General features: G+C 49.1%; 1 protein-coding gene across 3 annotated transcripts in view; it reads left to right on the top strand.

Moving 5' to 3' along the window:
- The first annotated feature begins 1,910 nt into the window (after positions 1 to 1,910).
- Positions 1,911 to 18,153, top strand: part of KAT2B (lysine acetyltransferase 2B) — a 53,657-nt gene continuing 37,414 nt past the window's right edge. For all 3 annotated transcript variants that reach the window (XM_082193329.1, XM_082193328.1, XM_082193330.1), the window contains exon 1: positions 1,911 to 2,285. In XM_082193329.1, coding sequence (XP_082049455.1) covers positions 1,926 to 2,285 — 360 coding nt within the window. In that variant the 5' untranslated portion in view covers positions 1,911 to 1,925. The remainder of the gene's footprint in view (positions 2,286 to 18,153) is intronic.

Below are 18,153 nucleotides of genomic sequence, written 5' to 3'. Positions count from 1 at the left end.
ATTTCCAGATACAACTAACGCCATGAGAAGCTGAACAGCAGGTACTGGGCAGTGGGTTTTTTTAAAAGATGGATAAAGAAGTTATCATCGAATAGTAGAGTTGGAAGCATAGCTGTCAACCTTCCCTTTTTTTGCGGGAAATTCCCTTATTCCAGCGTCGTTTCCCGCTGCTCCCTGCTGCTATCCCGGATTGTTAGATATCCCGTAGACTGTCCCTGGGACAGGTGAGGCTGCTGATCCCTTATTTTCGAGGCTGCTGATCTCTTATTTTCAAATCTGAAAGTTGACAGCTATGGTTGGAAGGGACCCCATGGGTCATCTAGTCCAACCCCCTGCAACACAGGAATCTCAGCTAAACCCTTTGTCAGAACACCAGAAATTGGGGACATCCAATGATGCTGAATGTTGGAAGACTTCGGGCAGATAGAAGGAAGTACTGTACTGTACTTTATTTTAGACACACAGCACATAGCTGAGCTATGGAACTCACTCCACCAGGAGGCAGTGATGGATGCCATCCTGGATGGCTTTAAAGGGGGATTAGACAAATTCTTGGCGGAGAGGCCTATGGATGGTTACTAGCCGATGGCTATACTTTGCCTCTACAACTGGAGGCAGCAATGATTCTGAACACTAGTCACTAGTAGACACAGGGAGAGTCTCTTGGGCTAGAATCCTGCTTCCAGGATTCCCACAGGCATCTGGTCAGCTACTGTGAGAATAGGATGCTGTAGGAGGTGGGCCATTGGCATGATTATAATTATTAATTATTATTATTATTATTTTCGGGTGTCTACCTTTAGAGGCAATGAACTCCCAACAGAGTTCACTTTGAACTCTACAGTAATGGGCAGGTTGAGCCCTCTCCCCAACTCGCTGCTGCGACCCGTCTAAAGAGCCCATTTCCTTCCCTGCAAGTTTGCGAAGAGCCCAGCATTAAAACTACTTGGTTGAAGATAAAATAACAAATAACAACGAGCGGAGTGCTCTTAAAAAAATAAAAAGGCTCCTTCTTCCTTCCCCGGTCCTAAAAACTGCAATGCCCTCGAGGGAAAGGGAAAGTAAAGCGGGCGCGCTTCGACGCCACGCGCGCTCGCCTAACCCTAGAATCACGTCGGGGGGCGGCTTTGCATTGCAGGATTGGCGGCTTCCCCGAGTCGCCGTCCTCTTTCCCCCATGAATCGCATTTGCAAGCGCGCTCCGACGGCAGCGGGAGAAGCCGCTTGGCAAAAGCGGAGACCCGCCCGCCGCTCCAGAGCTCTGTGGCGCTTGAAAGCCTGACGGACTTATACGTTGCTTTATTTTATTATTTTTTAAGTGCCGGACGAGGACTCTTCTGCTTCCTCTGTATGACTTGCCCTGAGGGGACGCCGCAGTGGCGCACACAGACACACGCCGCCAGTTCTCCTCAGAGAGAGATGCCCTCTGGAACTGTTGCTAAATTCTTCCGCGGGGCCCCGAAGAGGCGCGACCCGGACGGGCAAATCTGAGCTGCTGAGGCACTTGGCGCGCTTTATGGCCAGGACCGGCGGAGACGCCACTGCGCCGCTTCCCAGGCGAGGAGGGAAGGAAGGGCCAGGCAGGCCGCGCGGCCGCCCGGCTTCCCTCCTCCTCCTCCTCCTGGGCTGCCGGGCGGTGACAGCCGAAGCCAGGCTCGCTGGCGGCAACAACATGTCCGTCGCCTTCCCCTCCTCCCCGCTGGCTTCTTCGTAGCGGCGCCTCCGCCTCCTCCTCTCCGCCCAGCAGGACCCGCCCGCGGTGCGGCCCTGTCCCCTCCTTCCCTCCCTCCGGAGGGAGCAGCCGGCGGCGGCGGCAGCGGGGAAAAGGGGAGGCTCCATCCAGCGCGCTCGCTCGACGGGCGCACCGAGCCGGGCACTGGGCGAGGAGCCTGGCGGCGAGCCTCGTAGTGCCGGCCGGGCTGCGGCATGGCTGAGGCTGGCGCGGCCGGGGCGGGAGCCGCCGCCGCGGCGTCCTCCGCCACCACAGCAGCCGCGGTCGGCGGGGGAAACGGCGGCGGCGGCGGCAACGGAGCGCTGCAGCAGGGCTCCCCGGCCGCCGGAGGGCTGGCCGCTTGCGGACCCGTCCGGGCTGTGGTCGCCGCCGCCGCCACTGCCGAGAGCCCCGCGGCGGCGGCGGCGGCTGCTGCTGCTGCAGCGGGAGGCGGCGGCGGCGGCCCGGGCAGCGGCGGCCCTGGCTCGGCTCGCGTCGTAGGGAAGAAGGCGCAGCTCCGCGCCGCGCCGCGCGCCAAGAAACTGGAGAAGCTGGGCGTCTACTCCGCCTGCAAGGTAAGCCGCTCGGTGCGGGGTTTTTTTTTGGGGGGGGGGACGGACGCAAACGAAAAATAAAACACAACAATAATAATTAATCATAATAATTATTAATCATAATAATAAGGGACTCGGCAGCGGCATCCCTCCATAGACGTCGCCCTGTTCCCTTGCAGCCCCCAGGGGGCGTCCAGCGTTGCCGCTGTTGCCGTTTGCTAGTTGCCGTCAGAAGGGGAGGCGCCGGAGCTGCCCGGCCGGGCTACTCCTTCGGCCCGTTTGGAAAGCGGAGCAAATAGGAGGCCCTTAAAAAAGGGAACGGCTGCACCGGTACAGGGGAGGGTGTGTGTGTGTGTGTGTATGTGTATGTGTACGCACGCGCAAACGGGTGTTTTCATTCCTGCCTCTCGCACTTAAGGCAGCCTGGCAACAGGTTGTTCGCTGGGGAAGCAGCGATTTGCTTAATTTTCTTCTTCCTGACCTGTAGCTATGTTTCGTTGCGCGATCGCCTGATTCGGATTAGTTCATGCATGCATGCATGCATGCATGCCAGCGTAGCTGAAAATAAAAAAGAAGGATCATTTCCCATTAGCTCCTGCAAGCCCCGTTGTTAACTGTGATTGAGGTTGGTAGTTATTGTGGGTTAACTGGCTCAGGGTGCAGTGATGCACACAGTATTATGTTGTCATGCGGTTGGATTACTGCAGTGCACTCTGTGTGGGGTTGCCCTCTGGGTTGGCCTGGAGGCTGCAGCTGGTGCAGAATGTGGTTGCAGTGGTTGGAGACAAACTACTGCCAGCATGTGACACCTTGCTTGAAGGATTTGCACCGGCTGCCAATCTGCTACTGGGCCAAGTTCAAGGTGTTGGTATGCACATAACTCCCTGTACAGCTCAGGACCAGGTTCCTTGAGAGACTGCCTTATTTCTTATACTCCCAGTAGATTGCTGCAGTCTGTGGGACAGTTTCTCCTGCAAGTTCCAAAGCTCTCAGAAGCACACTCCCCAGTAACTTGGAGCAGTGTGTTTTGTGTGGTTGCCCTGTCCTGTGGATATGACAGGTGCGTATTATCTACAGTTTCTGGAAAGAGTTGGACACATTTTTGTTCTAACAGCCTTTCCCAGCTGGGTGAAGGGTTCTTTACCACGAGTGCCCACTTGTTAGGGTTTTAGTCTTTATATATATATATATATATATATATATATATATATATATATATATATGCTTTTGTAGATTTTCACGGGTACAGGAATGCAGGTTTTGGTGTCTTCGGGTGTCTTCCCGTGTAAGAGTCGGGGTGTCTGTGCGACGTTTCGACGAGGTCTCACTCGTCATCTTCAGGCTGGTGCTTTCGGCTTCTTGTTACTGGAACAGAGCAGAATCTGGTGTTTGAGTTCCTATAAATACTGTTGAGGGGTGTGGTGTATAGCCTCCAACGTTCTGGGCAGAGAGGAAGTTCCTAGATTAGTGTGCCTCTTCTTCTTTTGTTCCTTAATTACTTGAGGGATATCTTGAGTGATTTCATGAGTGATATTCTGAATACCACTGGGTGGGTCATTAAGTGTAGATTAGTTGCTAAAGCTTTTGTGTCTTGACCTCTTGAGCTTGTGAAGAGTTTTTCTGAGAAGATGGCTGTGCTGCATTTAGTTGTGCTCTGGCTTGGCTTCGTGTATAGGGGCGAGCTGTGGTTTTGTGCCTTGTGCCAGCCAGATCTGTGTAGGGATTGCAGGGGGGTGCAGCATCCGGAGGTGCCACTATAGTTTGGCTACTGGATGGAGTCTGTAATATGAACGCCGTCACCAATCAACCACACCAGACCCAAACCCAGACCCTCTCCACAGACATATTACAGACTCCATCCAGTAGCCAAACTATAGTGGCACCTCCGGATGCTGCACCCCCCTGCAATCCCTACACAGATCTGGCTGGCACAAGGCACAAAACCACAGCTCGCCCCTATACACGAAGCCAAGCCAGAGCACAACTAAATGCAGCACAGCCATCTTCTCAGAAAAACTCTTCACAAGCTCAAGAGGTCAAGACACAAAAGCTTTAGCAACTAATCTACACTTAATGACCCACCCAGTGGTATTCAGAATATCACTCATGAAATCACTCAAGATATCCCTCAAGTAATTAAGGAACAAAAGAAGAAGAGGCACACTAATCTAGGAACTTCCTCTCTGCCCAGAACGTTGGAGGCTATACACCACACCCCTCAACAGTATTTATAGGAACTCAAACACCAGATTCTGCTCTGTTCCAGTAACAAGAAGCCGAAAGCACCAGCCTGAAGATGACGAGTGAGACCTCGTCGAAACGTCGCACAGACACCCCGACTCTTACACGGGAAGACACCCGAAGACACCAAAACCTGCATATATATATATATATATATATATATATATATATATATATGTGTGTGTGTGTGTGTGTGTGTGTGTGTGTGTGTGTGTTTTAACTGTTATCAATTATCATAAGTGTAAATTGTCTTGAAATGTTGGTTTAGAATGCAAATAATTCATTAATTGTAATTATAATAACACACACACAATCAGTCTCTGATCAGTGGGATACTTGAGTGCCAGAGTTTATCTTGGGTTCGGTTTCTTTGGCATGAAGATCACTGTTGTGTCTTTTTGAAATATAGCTTTCCCTCCACATTTACACAACCTGAGCATAAGATAGAAGGACTCACAGCTTTAACATTGCAACAGATCTTAATACCCCATTAGGTCTCCAGGGACCCTTCCCTCCTAGCTTTGGTTACAGCACAGAGAGCAAGTCAAGCCTCTGTATTTTCCCAGCTCCATACAAGTCTATCCCAGAGTAGAATTGTAGAGCTGGAAGTGACCCTGGGGATCATTTAGTCAAACCCTGTGCAATGCAGGAATGTGCAGCTGTCCCCTACTGGGGTCGAACCTGCAACCTTGGCATTATCAGCACCGTGCTCTAACCAACTGAGCTATCCACCCCTGGCCTATCGTTCTCTAGGGGCTGGAGGCATCACTAACAAATTGTTTCTATGGCAATACATTTATACTTGACCAGACTCCCATTGTACAGATATAAAACCACAGACTTGGAGGGCGCCCGAAGGTATAATCCAAACCAAACCCTTTCCCCAATCCACATTGTGGGACAGGTTGCGATTACTTAAGAAAAAGGGAGTACTTTGCACTTTGTGCATGGCTAGAGCTGCTCAGTTCTTTGGTTTTAGTGCCATATGTCCCAAGCTTGGCATGAGAGACATCTTTCAGAACTGGGTGAAATTTACCCTTCCCTGTACTTTGTCTGCCTTCAGTTTCTCTATGACTTATTTCTACTTGACAGCCCAATGGAAGGTCTTTCCAAAAAAAAGCTCCTTACTTTCCCTGCTCTGTTTTTAAGGAAGCCCCATGGCAAGATTGAAGGTTGTAATGTCTGTACAGTGTTTAAGTGGAGATGTTCCACAGTTCTCTGCACAGGGAGGAAAAAGAACCAATTTGCAGGCAGCTGTAAGGCAACGCAGGATTGAGAATGCATGTCAAAAAGGCGAGATGTCAGTGCATCTTTTTGGAGAAAGTGATATGGAGAAAGAGAGAGAAGGGAAACAAACCAGGGAGAACATTGTGTTTTCAGAAGAAAAGAAAACTCAAGCCCAGCAGGTTACGCCAGCCGTTTTTTTTACTCTATTATTTGCTTGGTAAAATGGTGCCCCAGCTGCTTGTCATGTAAACACAGGATTGAGCACAGAGACAAACTCCTTTAAGTGCCTGCTGTGTGTGTCTGTTTGAAGAGATAAACAATCCCCCCCTTTCTTTCTTTTTTGTTTGCACAAGAAAGCCATTCCAGCACTCTGTATCCAGTTGTGTGCAATGCCAGTGTACTTGGGGAGGGAGAAGCTTGGATTGGGCGCTTTGAGCTGTAACTCCTCCCAAGCTCCCCCCCCCCCTTTCCCTCTGCCTGGTCTTGGCAACAGAGCCTTTGTTTTGACAGGATGACAGCTGAAGGAGGTGGAGACTGTGGCTTGTTCCTTTTTTGCAGCCTGTAGCTGACGGGAAACCCAGATTACCAATAGTATGAGAAGCTCGAAGCTCAAAGCTCAGCCTCAGGAGAGCGCAGGTGAAGGATCTTCCCCTGCTCTTCTTTATTACAGTAAAAACGAGCTAGATGCAGTAACTTGAACCAAGAATAATGTGGAAATTATTTATTTCATTTTTATCATTTTCTCTCTCCAGGAAACTCATTGTGGTGCATCTTCCTCCTTGCCCATTTTATCCTTAGAACAGCCTAACTAAAGTAGGTGTCTCGCCCAATTGCACTCTGTGAGGGGGGTGGAGTTCAATTTCTCCGAAGTCTTAGTCCAGTATTCGAACCCACTTTATCACACTGGTTTGCAAACACTCAAGGCTACATCTAAGGCTAGGTTTCTATACCTCATACAGTGGTACCTCGGGTTAAGTACTTAATTCGTTCCGGGGGTCCGTACTTGACCTGAAACTGTTCTTAACCTGAAGCACCACTTTAGCTAATGGGGCCGCCTTCTGCCGCCGCGCCGCCGGAGCACGATTTCTGTTCTCATCCTGAAGCAAAGTTCTTAACCTGAAGCACTATTTCTGGGTTAGCGGAGTCTGTAACCTGAAGCGTATGTAACCTGAGGTACCACTGTATTGCAATGTGTGAATGAAACAAGCATATTTGGAATACGCAGTATATTCTCTAGCGAAATAAGATTGACAGCATTCCCCCCTCTGCAATCTGAAGATAAGATTATAAAAACCTTTTCCCAGTATTCCCAATAAAAGTCCTTGCCACTGCCCAATCCCCACTGACAGCTCCCCTCCCCATGCCAAGCTAAAAAAAAGGTATAAAAGGTAAAGGACTGCTGGACAGTTAAGTCCAGTCAAAGGCGACTATGTGGTTGCGGTGCTCATCTCGCTTTCAGGCCGAGGGAGCCAGTGTTTGTCCAACAGCTTTCCAGGTCACGTAGCCAGCATGACTAAACCACTTCTGGTGCAATGAGACAGCATGACGGAAACCAAAGTGCACGGAAACGCCATTTACACCACAGCAGTACCTTTTTATATACTTGCACCGGTGTGCTTCCGAACTGCTAGGTTGGCAGGAGCTGGGACAGAGCAACGGGAGCTCACCCCTTTGTGGGGATTCAAACCGCCGACCTTTTGATCGGCAAGCTCAAGAGGTTTAGTGGTTTAGACCACAGCGCCACCCATCAGCGAGGGATGCATTCTGTCAGGATGTGAGGAAGGGTTTAATCCCCCCTCCCTGTGTCGTGAATTCTGGATTACAACGCCCCTCCAAATACACCTACTATTAATTTAAATACTAGTTGTACACTGTGTATTTAAGGTATAGTTTGGCCCTCAGAATTTGCTATGGAACATTTTAGTACTCTGAAGTTTCTAAAAATTAAAAAGTCGTTCTTTGACTGGAATTGTTTTTAACACTGATAATGTGCACAGCATGACCTGCTTGTTAAAAATGGCCAAATCATAAGATTAGGCAGGATTGGATGAAAACTTCATTAGAAGTTGCTGCCTAATCCCCGTTAACTTTGTCATGTCCCTCTGTCAGGGAACTGACATCAGAGGGAAAGGAGGTGGTAGGGCTCCCAGAGACTGGGAGAGACTCAACAGCCAAAGCAGGGACCAGCAGGGGGAGCACGGGGTCTCTGGAGGGGAATCTCAGTAATACTGAGAGAGACGCAGCAACGCAGGCAGGAAGCAGGGGAGAGAAAGGGGTGAGAGACACTTCTAGCGAAAATAGTGGGGAGGTGTCAGAAGCAACTGCAGGGAGACCCATGCTTCGTCGGAAGCTGTCACGTCGTGAGTCCAGGAGACGTGTTTCCGTTAAGGAACTTCTTTGTTGGAGGCGTTTCCGCAAACAGCCACTGTCGGACTCCACCAGTGACTAGAGCAGACATGTCTGATGAGCTCTGTCACGCACAGAGACTTGTGGGGCCGCACAAACTCTGAAGGGGCACACTTTTAAGCACAAGCAGCTAATCAACCCCCTGACAGCAGTCCGACAGTCTTTGTACGCTGCCTGTGCAGGAGAAAGCATCATGAGCGACCCAGCAGGAGCCGGAGCAGGAGGAGCTGATCCAAGCTTGGAGGAAAGATACCGAGCATTGGAAGTCCAACTTGCGCTGCAGACGGCGAGGCTGGAGGAGAGGAGGGCGCAGGATGCTGACAAGAAGGGGAGAACCACTCAGTTCCCCAGAAAGGTACCAGGATTGGTGCAGAAGTTTGGGGGGGACCCCAAGGACTATCATGCCTTTAGGACAGAGATGCAATATGCCCTGAATGTGCAGTTTGATGAGTTCCCTGATGAGGAATCGCGAGTTGCTTTCGTAATTGGGCATCTTGAGAAGGGCGCGCGTGATTGGGTTCGGCCCCTGATGGCAACGCACAACGATATCCTAAAGGACACTATGAAATTCTTTCGTGCAATGGATATCATGTTTTCCAGTGATATTGAGGAAGGGTTGGTGCGCAGACAGCTGATGGCTTGCAAGCAGGGAAGCAGATCTGTCCGTGAGTACTGGACTGAATTTACCATGCTGATTCACAGATTGGGGTGGGATTTATCGGCAGCACCCATTCAGATGCTGTTTGAAGAAGGTCTTTCTTCAGCTGTGAAAGACGAGCTGTCCAGGAGCCCCAGGGCTGTGTCGATGGATCAGCTGACCAAGTCTGCGCTGACCATTGGAGCGCGCCAGGAGGCAAGAGCCTTGGAGAGGCGGGAAGGGAGAGGGGAACGTTGGAAGGAGTTACGCATTCCAGACATTCCTGAGCCAGCTTTCCCGCCGGCAGAGCCGATGGAAATCGGAACAGCCCGCGCGCGCGCAGTTTCAAAGCCCAGTGAGGGGGCGAAGAAGGAGGGAAAGGGAGCCCGGAAATGCTATCTCTGCCAACAGCCAGGCCACTTTGCCAGAGTCTGCCCCCAGAGGAAGGAATGGCAAGGGATGGTGGGGGCAGTGGAGGGAGGAGAGCAGGGAGAAACGGAGCAAGTAAAAGCCAACGCCTGGTTGCCGTCAGGGCACTGCAACCAGGCTCAAGAGCAGTGAAAGTGCCCGTACCAGAAGCTCCTCGACCTGCCCTAGTGATTGAAGTGTCGCTAGAGCTGCAAAATGGACACCCCCTACAAATAAAGGCGCTGTTGGATTCCGGCAGCTCTTGCAATTTTATGAGCAAGGAGTTTGCTGCTGAACATCAGATACAGACTATCCCTTTAAGCAACCCCCTGCAGGTGACCACAATCGATGGCAGGGAGCTGTTGGGAGGAGGAGTCAGCTTGCAGACCGTCCCAATGATAATGAGGGTGGCAAGGCACACAGAACTGATAGCGTTTAATGTGGCCACCTTGGGAGGCGCTCCCATTATTTTGGGAATGAGCTGGCTAGCCCTACATGATCCGCTGGTGGGCTGGCATCAAAGAGTGGTTTCCTTCGGTTCAGCACATTGCTTAGAACACTGCAGGGGGGAAAGGGGTTCAGCAGGGGCCCAAGCCACCCTGGCAGGGACTGAAGTGATGGAGAAAGGGACGGTGCCACCACAGTATGCTGATTTCAACGATGTGTTCAGCGAGAAGGAAGCTGATCAACTACCCCCGCATAGGCCCTTTGATTGCCAGATTAATCTACTCCCTGGAGCCCAGCTTCCTGTAGGCAAGCTGTATGCCATGTCAGACAGGGAGATGCAGGAGTTGAGAGCGTTCATTGACAAGAACCTGAAGAGAGGCTTCATCAGGGAGTCTAAGGCAGCGGGGGGTAGCCCAGTGTTTTTTGTGGATAAAAAAAACACGGACAAGCCGAGGCTGGTATGTGACTTTCGACAGTTAAATGCAGTGACTGAGCCTGCGGCTTTTCCCATGCCCAGGATTGATGATATTTTGACCAGGGTGCGAAAAGGAAAGATTTTTACAAAGCTGGACCTGAGGGGGGCGTACAACCTGATACGTATAAGGAAAGGGGATGAATGGAAGACCACCATGTTCACCCCTTTGGGGGCATTTGAATATCTCGTGATGCCTTTTGGATTACAAACAGGCTCCGCGTGTTTTCAAGCCTTTATGAACCACGTACTGGGGCCTTTGCTCTACAAGAATTGCGTGGCCTTCCTAGATGACGTGTTGGTGTATTCGGAGAACGAGGAGCAACATGTGAGAGACGTCAGGGAAGTGTTGAGCAGGCTGCAAGCCAACAGACTGTGGGTGAAACTGGAGAAGTGTCAGTTTCATACCAAGGAGGTGGAATTCCTGGGGTACCGCTTGTCCGATAAGGGGTTGGCTATGGACCCCAGCAAGGTTCAAGCGGTGCTGGAATGGAAAACACCCAAGACCAAGAAGGATGTGCAGAGGTTCCTAGGGTTTGGAAACTTTTATCGTAAGTTCATCCGGAACTTCGCCCACCTGACGGCGCCCATCACGGACTGTCTTAGCGGCAAAAAGAAGTTTGTTTGGACGGGGGAGGCGGAGAGAGCGTTTGATGAACTGAAAAAGGCCTTCGCCTCTGACGAACAACTTCTACATGTGGATTTACAAAAAAAGCTGAGGGTCGAAACAGACGCGTCGGACAGAGCCATAGGGGCGGTGCTTCTTCTGCAGCCGGGGAAGGAGGGGTCAGAGTGGCGACCGTGTGCCTTCTTTTCGCGAAAACTGAACAAATCTGAGAGGAACTACACGGTGTACGACCGGGAACTTCTTGCCATTTATGAGGCCTTCCGGAGATGGAGGCATCTACTAATTGGTGCACAACAGAAGGTGCAAGTGTGCACGGACCATAAGAATCTAGAGTATTGGAGAACTGCGCGAGTGCTCAACCAACGGCAGTTGAGATGGGCTCAGGAGTTCTCCAAATTTAACTTTGAGATTTGTTACGTACCAGGCCCGGAGAACGTTAGGGCTGACGCTCTCTCACGCAAACCTGAATATTTGGAGGGAGAGGGTGCACCCGAGGAGACCCATGTCATTCCCGAGGACCGCTGGGTGTGTGGGGCGGCATTGGTGGGGCAAAGGGAGCTGGTAGAGGGAACGGTGCAGGATGAATACGCCCAGGACAAACTCAGGAGTCTCAGGAGGGAGGGAGACAAACCCGGGGGTTTTGAGGAGAGAAATGGGGCATTGTACTACAAGGGAGCGTTATACATACCTGAAGGGGAATTGAGGGAAAAGGTACTCAAGCAACTGCACGATAACCCCACAGCCGGGCATTTTGGGCAACACAAAACCATGTGGCTGGTCACCAGGGAATTCTGGTGGCCCAAGGTCAGGGAAGATGTGCGGGAATATGTGAGAGGGTGTGACAGATGCCAACGAGCCAAAGGGGAGAGGCGGGCACCGGCAGGTTTATTAGAACCACTACCCACGCCGGAGAGGCCATGGGAGGCAGTGGCAATAGATTTCATAACTGATCTGCCCAGGTCCAAAGGGAAAACAGCCATCATGGTGGTGGTAGACCTGTTAACCAAGATGGCCCACTTTATAGCCTGCTCACATGCGGTCACAGCAGAAGAAACCGCCAAATTGTTTGTGGAAAATGTGTTTAGGTTGCATGGCGCCCCCTTGAGGGTGGTTTCGGACCGAGGGAAACAATTTACTTCCAGGTTCTGGAGGAGGCTCATGGGCTTATTGCATGTAGAGGTCAATTTCTCTACTGCCCGTCATCCCGAAACCAATGGGCAGGCGGAAAGAGCCAATGGTGTCCTCCAGCAATATTTGAGGTGTTATGTTAATGACAGAGAGAATGATTGGGTGGAGAAGCTGGCGTTGGCAGAATTTGCCTACAACAATGCAGAGAACGTGTCCACGGGGATGAGCCCCTTTTTGGCCAATCACGGGTGTCATCCCCGAGCCTTCCCAGGGGGGGAGGGGGAGAACTGGAGCGTTCCAGCCGCAGAACAGTTCGTTGAAGAAATGGAAGCTATCCACCGCCAACTTCAACTTAATTTAAACCGGGCGAAGGAGGAATATAAGAGGCAGGCAGACAAAACCAGAAGGGAAGGGGAAAGCATTAGGGTGGGGGACCAGGTGTGGCTGTCCACCCAAGGGTTACCGTTTAAAGGAGGTTGTAAGAAGTTAAGACCCAGAAGACTGGGTCCATTTGAAGTCACGCAACAGGTCAACCCAGTGGCTTTCAGACTCCGGTTACCGAACCACATGAAGTTGCACCCAGTGTTCCACAGATCGTTGCTGTCACCGTATATAGGGGACAGAGAGGGGAGGGTCAATAGGGGACCAGCGATGGAGGAAAAAGAACAAAGCTACCATGTAGCGGAGATTCTCGATTCCAGGTGGAAGGGAGAGCAAGTAGAGTACTTGGTAAGGTGGGAAGGGGAACCGGAGTCGGAAAACACCTGGGTCAGGGCAGAGGATGTAGATGACGAGGTTCTGATTGAAGCCTTTCATCAGAGATTCCCTCGTAAACCCCAGCCAGTGGCGAGGTTCCGGAGGGAATACTTCGCCACCACCGACGAAGAAGAAGAGTTGGAGGGGTTCGCTGATTCCGAGGTGGAGGAGGATTCAGCGAGTCGGAACGAAGACCGATGGAGGGAGATGTTCGAGACGTCTGAAGATGAAGAGGATTCGTTTCGGGGTTTCAGCTCCTCACCGCCCAGAGGAGAGGGAGGGGGCGGGGGGGAAGGGGGCCCTGGAGGGGAGGTGGATGTCAGGGAACTGACATCAGAGGGAAAGGAGGTGGTAGGGCTCCCAGAGACTGGGAGAGACTCAACAGCCAAAGCAGGGACCAGCAGGGGGAGCACGGGGTCTCTGGAGGGGAATCTCAGTAATACTGAGAGAGACGCAGCAACGCAGGCAGGAAGCAGGGGAGAGAAAGGGGTGAGAGACACTTCTAGCGAAAATAGTGGGGAGGTGTCAGAAGCAACTGCAGGGAGACCCATGCTTCGTCGGAAGCTGTCACGTCGTGAGTCCAGGAGACGTGTTTCCGTTAAGGAACTTCTTTGTTGGAGGCGTTTCCGCAAACAGCCACTGTCGGACTCCACCAGTGACTAGAGCAGACATGTCTGATGAGCTCTGTCACGCACAGAGACTTGTGGGGCCGCACAAACTCTGAAGGGGCACACTTTTAAGCACAAGCAGCTAATCAACCCCCTGACACCCTCCAACCAGCAATATTTAGAGTGGCGATAAGGGCAATTAGACATTAGGAGCTAGTAAAACTGGCAGAATAATGCTTTTAAATCATGCATATACATATATGTCATCGTTTTGCACATTGCTTACATGGTGTACTGCTCTCTGTTCCAAGTAGCATACAACCTAAAATTTAACGTAGAGGAAACAACAGATGGGGTGTGTGTGAAAATGGGGAACAGTCTTGGTTAGATTTAGAGTTCGCTTATTCAAGCTTAGTTACAATAGGGGATGAGAATTTAAATAATTCGGCTTTGATCCCCTACATTCCAATAGTGGAAATAATACTTCAAAAGATGCTAGTTCCTGCTGGAACACTCTCTGCCTCCTGTCATTCCAATACCCTGAGTCATGCAGTAATAGTCTGTGGGTAATAGGAGTAATAATAATCATGCTGCTAGAACAGGGACAAAAGTTTTCCATTGATAAATTAGTCCATGAAACAACCCTATGTTGTGAGGTTGAATAGAGGAAACTGTTTGTTAAAACATTTGTATATGTGCAACTCAGCTCTGAACAAGTTTACTTAAAAGTAATTTATAGCTAATTGGCTGGGAATTTCACTCTAGTCACCAGCGCACTCTGGTTCCCTTTAGATGTTGATGGACTACAAATCGCAGTAGCCTCAACCAGCACAGCCAATGCTCAGGGATGATGGAAGTTGTAGTCTACAACAACTGGACAGCACTGTGTTGGCTTCCTCTGAACATAAGCCTTAAGAGTGCTGTAGTGTTGGGGTACTGATATGTTCCTGTGTTTGGGAACTAATATTTCCTGTGAACTTTACGTAATGGTGTTCACTCCTCTTAGATTAGAGTGGTTCAGTGTACAATGTCTCCAAATGCTCTTCAGTGTCGGGTAAATTTCAAATCAGAAAATCCTTTTAAACTGCCCCTTTGTAGGCAAGCCTGAAAGCAAATGCCACTGTTTCTGTTTTTTTTTAAATAACTGGCATGCATTTGGAGGTTTCTGCATAATGTTTTTAGAGGATTAGAAATAAAAATAACCAGCAGGTTGTAAGTCATACTCAAGATTAGATCCATTGGAATCAGTGGAGTAACTTAATTTGATTGGGGTGTGTGTGTGTCTTTTTAGACTGATTTCAAAAGTTCTCAGATCCGAGAGTTTATTTTCGTTCAAGCATTTAAACATGAACCATGCTGTAAATGAATGCAGTTTGTCTTTTAGCCCTCTTTAGGGGGTTAGCTTTGTAGTTAGGTAAACACTTGAGGGGGGCCAGCAGGGATAAAAACATCAGCCCCACCCTGCCACTTTTCCTGTCTCCCTCCAACTTTGGTGGCTGGCACCTCCAATCCTTATGGAGGCTCCTGACACATATTTAGAACCCTGAGTTTCCAGGGTTCTAAAATGTGTTTGGAGAGCTTCTTTGAGTATAGAAGGCATCACACTCTAGAAGATAATCTTCCCCAAATTAGAGCGCGACCAGAACATCAGGGGGGCAGACCTACCAAACTAACCTCTGCTACCCTCCCAAGCATTTAAATAAAGGTAAAGGGACCCCTGACCATTAGGTCCAGTCGTGGCCAACTCTGGGGTTGCGGCGCTCAGCTTGCTTTATTGGCTGAGGGAGCCGGCGTACAGCTTCTGGGTTATGTGGCCAGCATGATTAAGCTGCTTCTGGTGAACCAGAGCAGCACATGGAAACACTGTTTACCTTCCCACCAGAGTGGTACCTATTTATCTACTTGCACTTTGAGGTGCTTTGAACTGCTAGGTTGGCAAGAGCAGGGACTGAGCAATGGGAGCTCACCCTGTCACGGGGATTCGAACCGCCGACCTTCTGATCAGCAAGCCCTAGGCTCTGTGGTTTAACCCACAGCACCACCTGTGTCCCAAACTAATCTCTGCTACCCTCCCAAGCATTTACGTAACCATAAATGTAATGGCAGAAAGGGGATCTATCTAGCATCTAATCTAATCTATCTATCTAATCATCTATCTAATCTTGTACTTTGCGTCTGATTTCCAAGTGTCTCTTATTTGTCATGTTGCACAGTTTAACGTGAGTCTGCTTCTCTCTCGTCCATGCATATCCACATCTCATCCCTCTTTATGCCGTTTGTTTGACAGCAGTAATTAATATGAAGAATTAATCTTTGCAACTGCATAACTTGCTTACTTTTAACAAATTGGAAGCACTAGTTAGGGCTGAAGGGATCGGAAAATTACATGAAAAACTGGGGCAGATGGCAAATGGTTGGATGGGTGCAGATAAGGAAGCAGGCCCATTTGATGATGCACGAACAGTCCTGGAGATACTGGGAATGTTCATTTTTGGAAGTGTTTCTTAAAACAACAAAAATCCATTGTTTTTTCTCGCCTGGATGGAGGAGAGAGAGTGAGAGAAGTATATAGAAACGAGCCTACTGTCTGAATGTAAAAAAATCACATTTTTTGCTTTAACCACATTTGCGTTTGGCCCTCAACACCACCGGCATGTGACTGAGATGGGAATAAAGCCCGTGGCATGATAAAAGGTCCCTCATCCACATGTTAAATGATGCCCACCCAAGCCTGTGATTCTGAATTGTAAAACTCTTGACGTGATTTCCAACAGTGCACTTGTAGTTTGACCTTTGGATCTGAACTGAGGACTCTGTGCACGTAGCTTATGCACTTTGGTACAGAAGGTCTCAGATGTGAAAGATAGTAATTGAATACTTGTGCTCTCTGTCTCATTATTTGTGTGTCTATCTCAATGGAAACTAAAGATCCCTGTTGTCGTAAACACCTTCGGAGACTGTGAGTTTCTTTGGGCGAGCCTGAATTCACCACTTAAATCTCTCTTCAGTGCAGCAGCAGCACCTACTCATTCTGAAACTCTCTGGTTTTCAAGAGCAGCTTGTCAGGCAATAAATACAGTCCTTCTGTGCTTACAGAAGTAGATTCACAGCTCTCTGGATCACAGCCAAAACATTATTACATTAATCTTCCTAATTATTAGCACTTCACTGTTTACTATTTATTAGAAGAAAGGGCAGTAGATATAATTAGACATGTGGTGGATATGTAGATTAATCACAGTGGTCTTTGAGAGTGGTGTATATAATCTGCAATCCATATATTGTGCTAGCACATATCATTAGAAAAATGTTCATCATAAACCAAATCCATACAGTAATTTATTTTCCAATGCGGGCGACTCATGAGAGCCAAGGCTCCTCATTGATTAGAGTTTCAGTTTAGGGAAGGTAGTAATGCAAAGTTACACAATGATCCAGTTAATTGGTAAATTATAGAAAACAAAGACATGCTCAGCTAAGTACTTTGGCTTGACTGAGTTCGTGGGCTGAATGTTGAGGGCTGAACAACACATTACACTCCACTTCCCAAATGGCATTATCCTGTTGAGTTCCCCCCAAACATGTAGGATCGCTTGCTCTTATCCTGCTGTCATAATTATGTCCTACATTTTCCTACCAACAGGGGTCAGAAATTCACAATGTGGTGACCTTGGAGCATGAATCACATGGCATATTCTGAGGGAGTGGGGGGGGGGAGCTCAACACAGGGGAGCCATTTTCAGCAATGGTTCCTTGTCTGTGTAATCGTCCCTTAGCATGACAAATCTTCCTTTGTTTAAGAGAGTGATGATCATTTCCCAAGTGGACTAAACTCTGTGGAACACTCTAAAGCACACATAGTCAATTCAATGCCCTACAGTTTGTTGTATCTTATTTTGGGGCCGTACTTACCAGTGGAATGTACATAGAATCATAGACCGTTAGAGTTGGAAGGGACCCTGAGAATCGTCTTCTAGTCCAACCCCCTACAGTGCAGGAATATGCAGCTGTCCCATACAGGGATCGAACCTGCAACCTTGAGATTATCAGCACCGCACTCTGAGCAACTGAGCTATCTCCTGCATGTGCAACCTTGACATTATCAGCACCGCACTCTGAGCAACTGAGCTATCTCCTGCATGTGCAACCTTGACATTATCAGCACCGCACTCTGAGCAACTGAGCTATCTCCTGCATGTGCAACCTTGACATTATCAGCACCGCATTCTAACCAACTGAGCTATCTCCTGCATGAGCTAAATCAACAGCAAAGTTCTCTGCACCTCTTGCTTCTAGCTGAGGAGACAGGCTGGCTCTCTTGAATTGGAGTCCAAAAATCTGGAGGGCACCACGTTGTCTACCCCTGCTATTAAGTACCCACAGCCTTCATTTCTTAACCTCATATACATACTATACAATTTGTACAATGTTTCATAACGTTGGCACTAAATATTTTTTAACTACTCTCCCCAGCTCCTTCCCATCACTCTCAAGTTCTCAAAAGAGGTAATTTCATACATTCTTTCCTAATGAAAAGCAGAGGAGTGACATTTTATTGAGTTGCGCGAGAGAGGAAACATTGCAAAAGACTCAAAAGCCACTCAGCGGGGTGTAATTTGAACTCCTTAGGAATGCTGCACTCACTATTGAGGGCAAAATATTTTCACTGCTGGGGTCAAGAACAGAAGGCATATGGCCTCAGCAAGAATGCTGGATCTGAATGCCATTTGCTGCCTTTGAAAAGCACTCAGAAACAAAACGCAGCGGCTTTTTTTCTTAGCTGGTGGAAGCACCTGTGTTGAAAGAACCTTACTGGCTTCCAGTTTGTTTCCTAGCACCATTCAAAGTGCCCCTTTTCATCTTTAAAGCCCTTAGTGGCCTTGATACAGGATGCTTTTGGAAGCATATGAGCATCTCTGCTCCGAATCCCT

Source organism: Podarcis vaucheri, assembly GCF_965113315.1.
Source record: "Podarcis vaucheri genome assembly, chromosome: 12".
Lineage (NCBI taxonomy): Eukaryota > Metazoa > Chordata > Lepidosauria > Squamata > Lacertidae > Podarcis > Podarcis vaucheri.
This window is presented reverse-complemented; position numbering and strand designations above follow the sequence as displayed.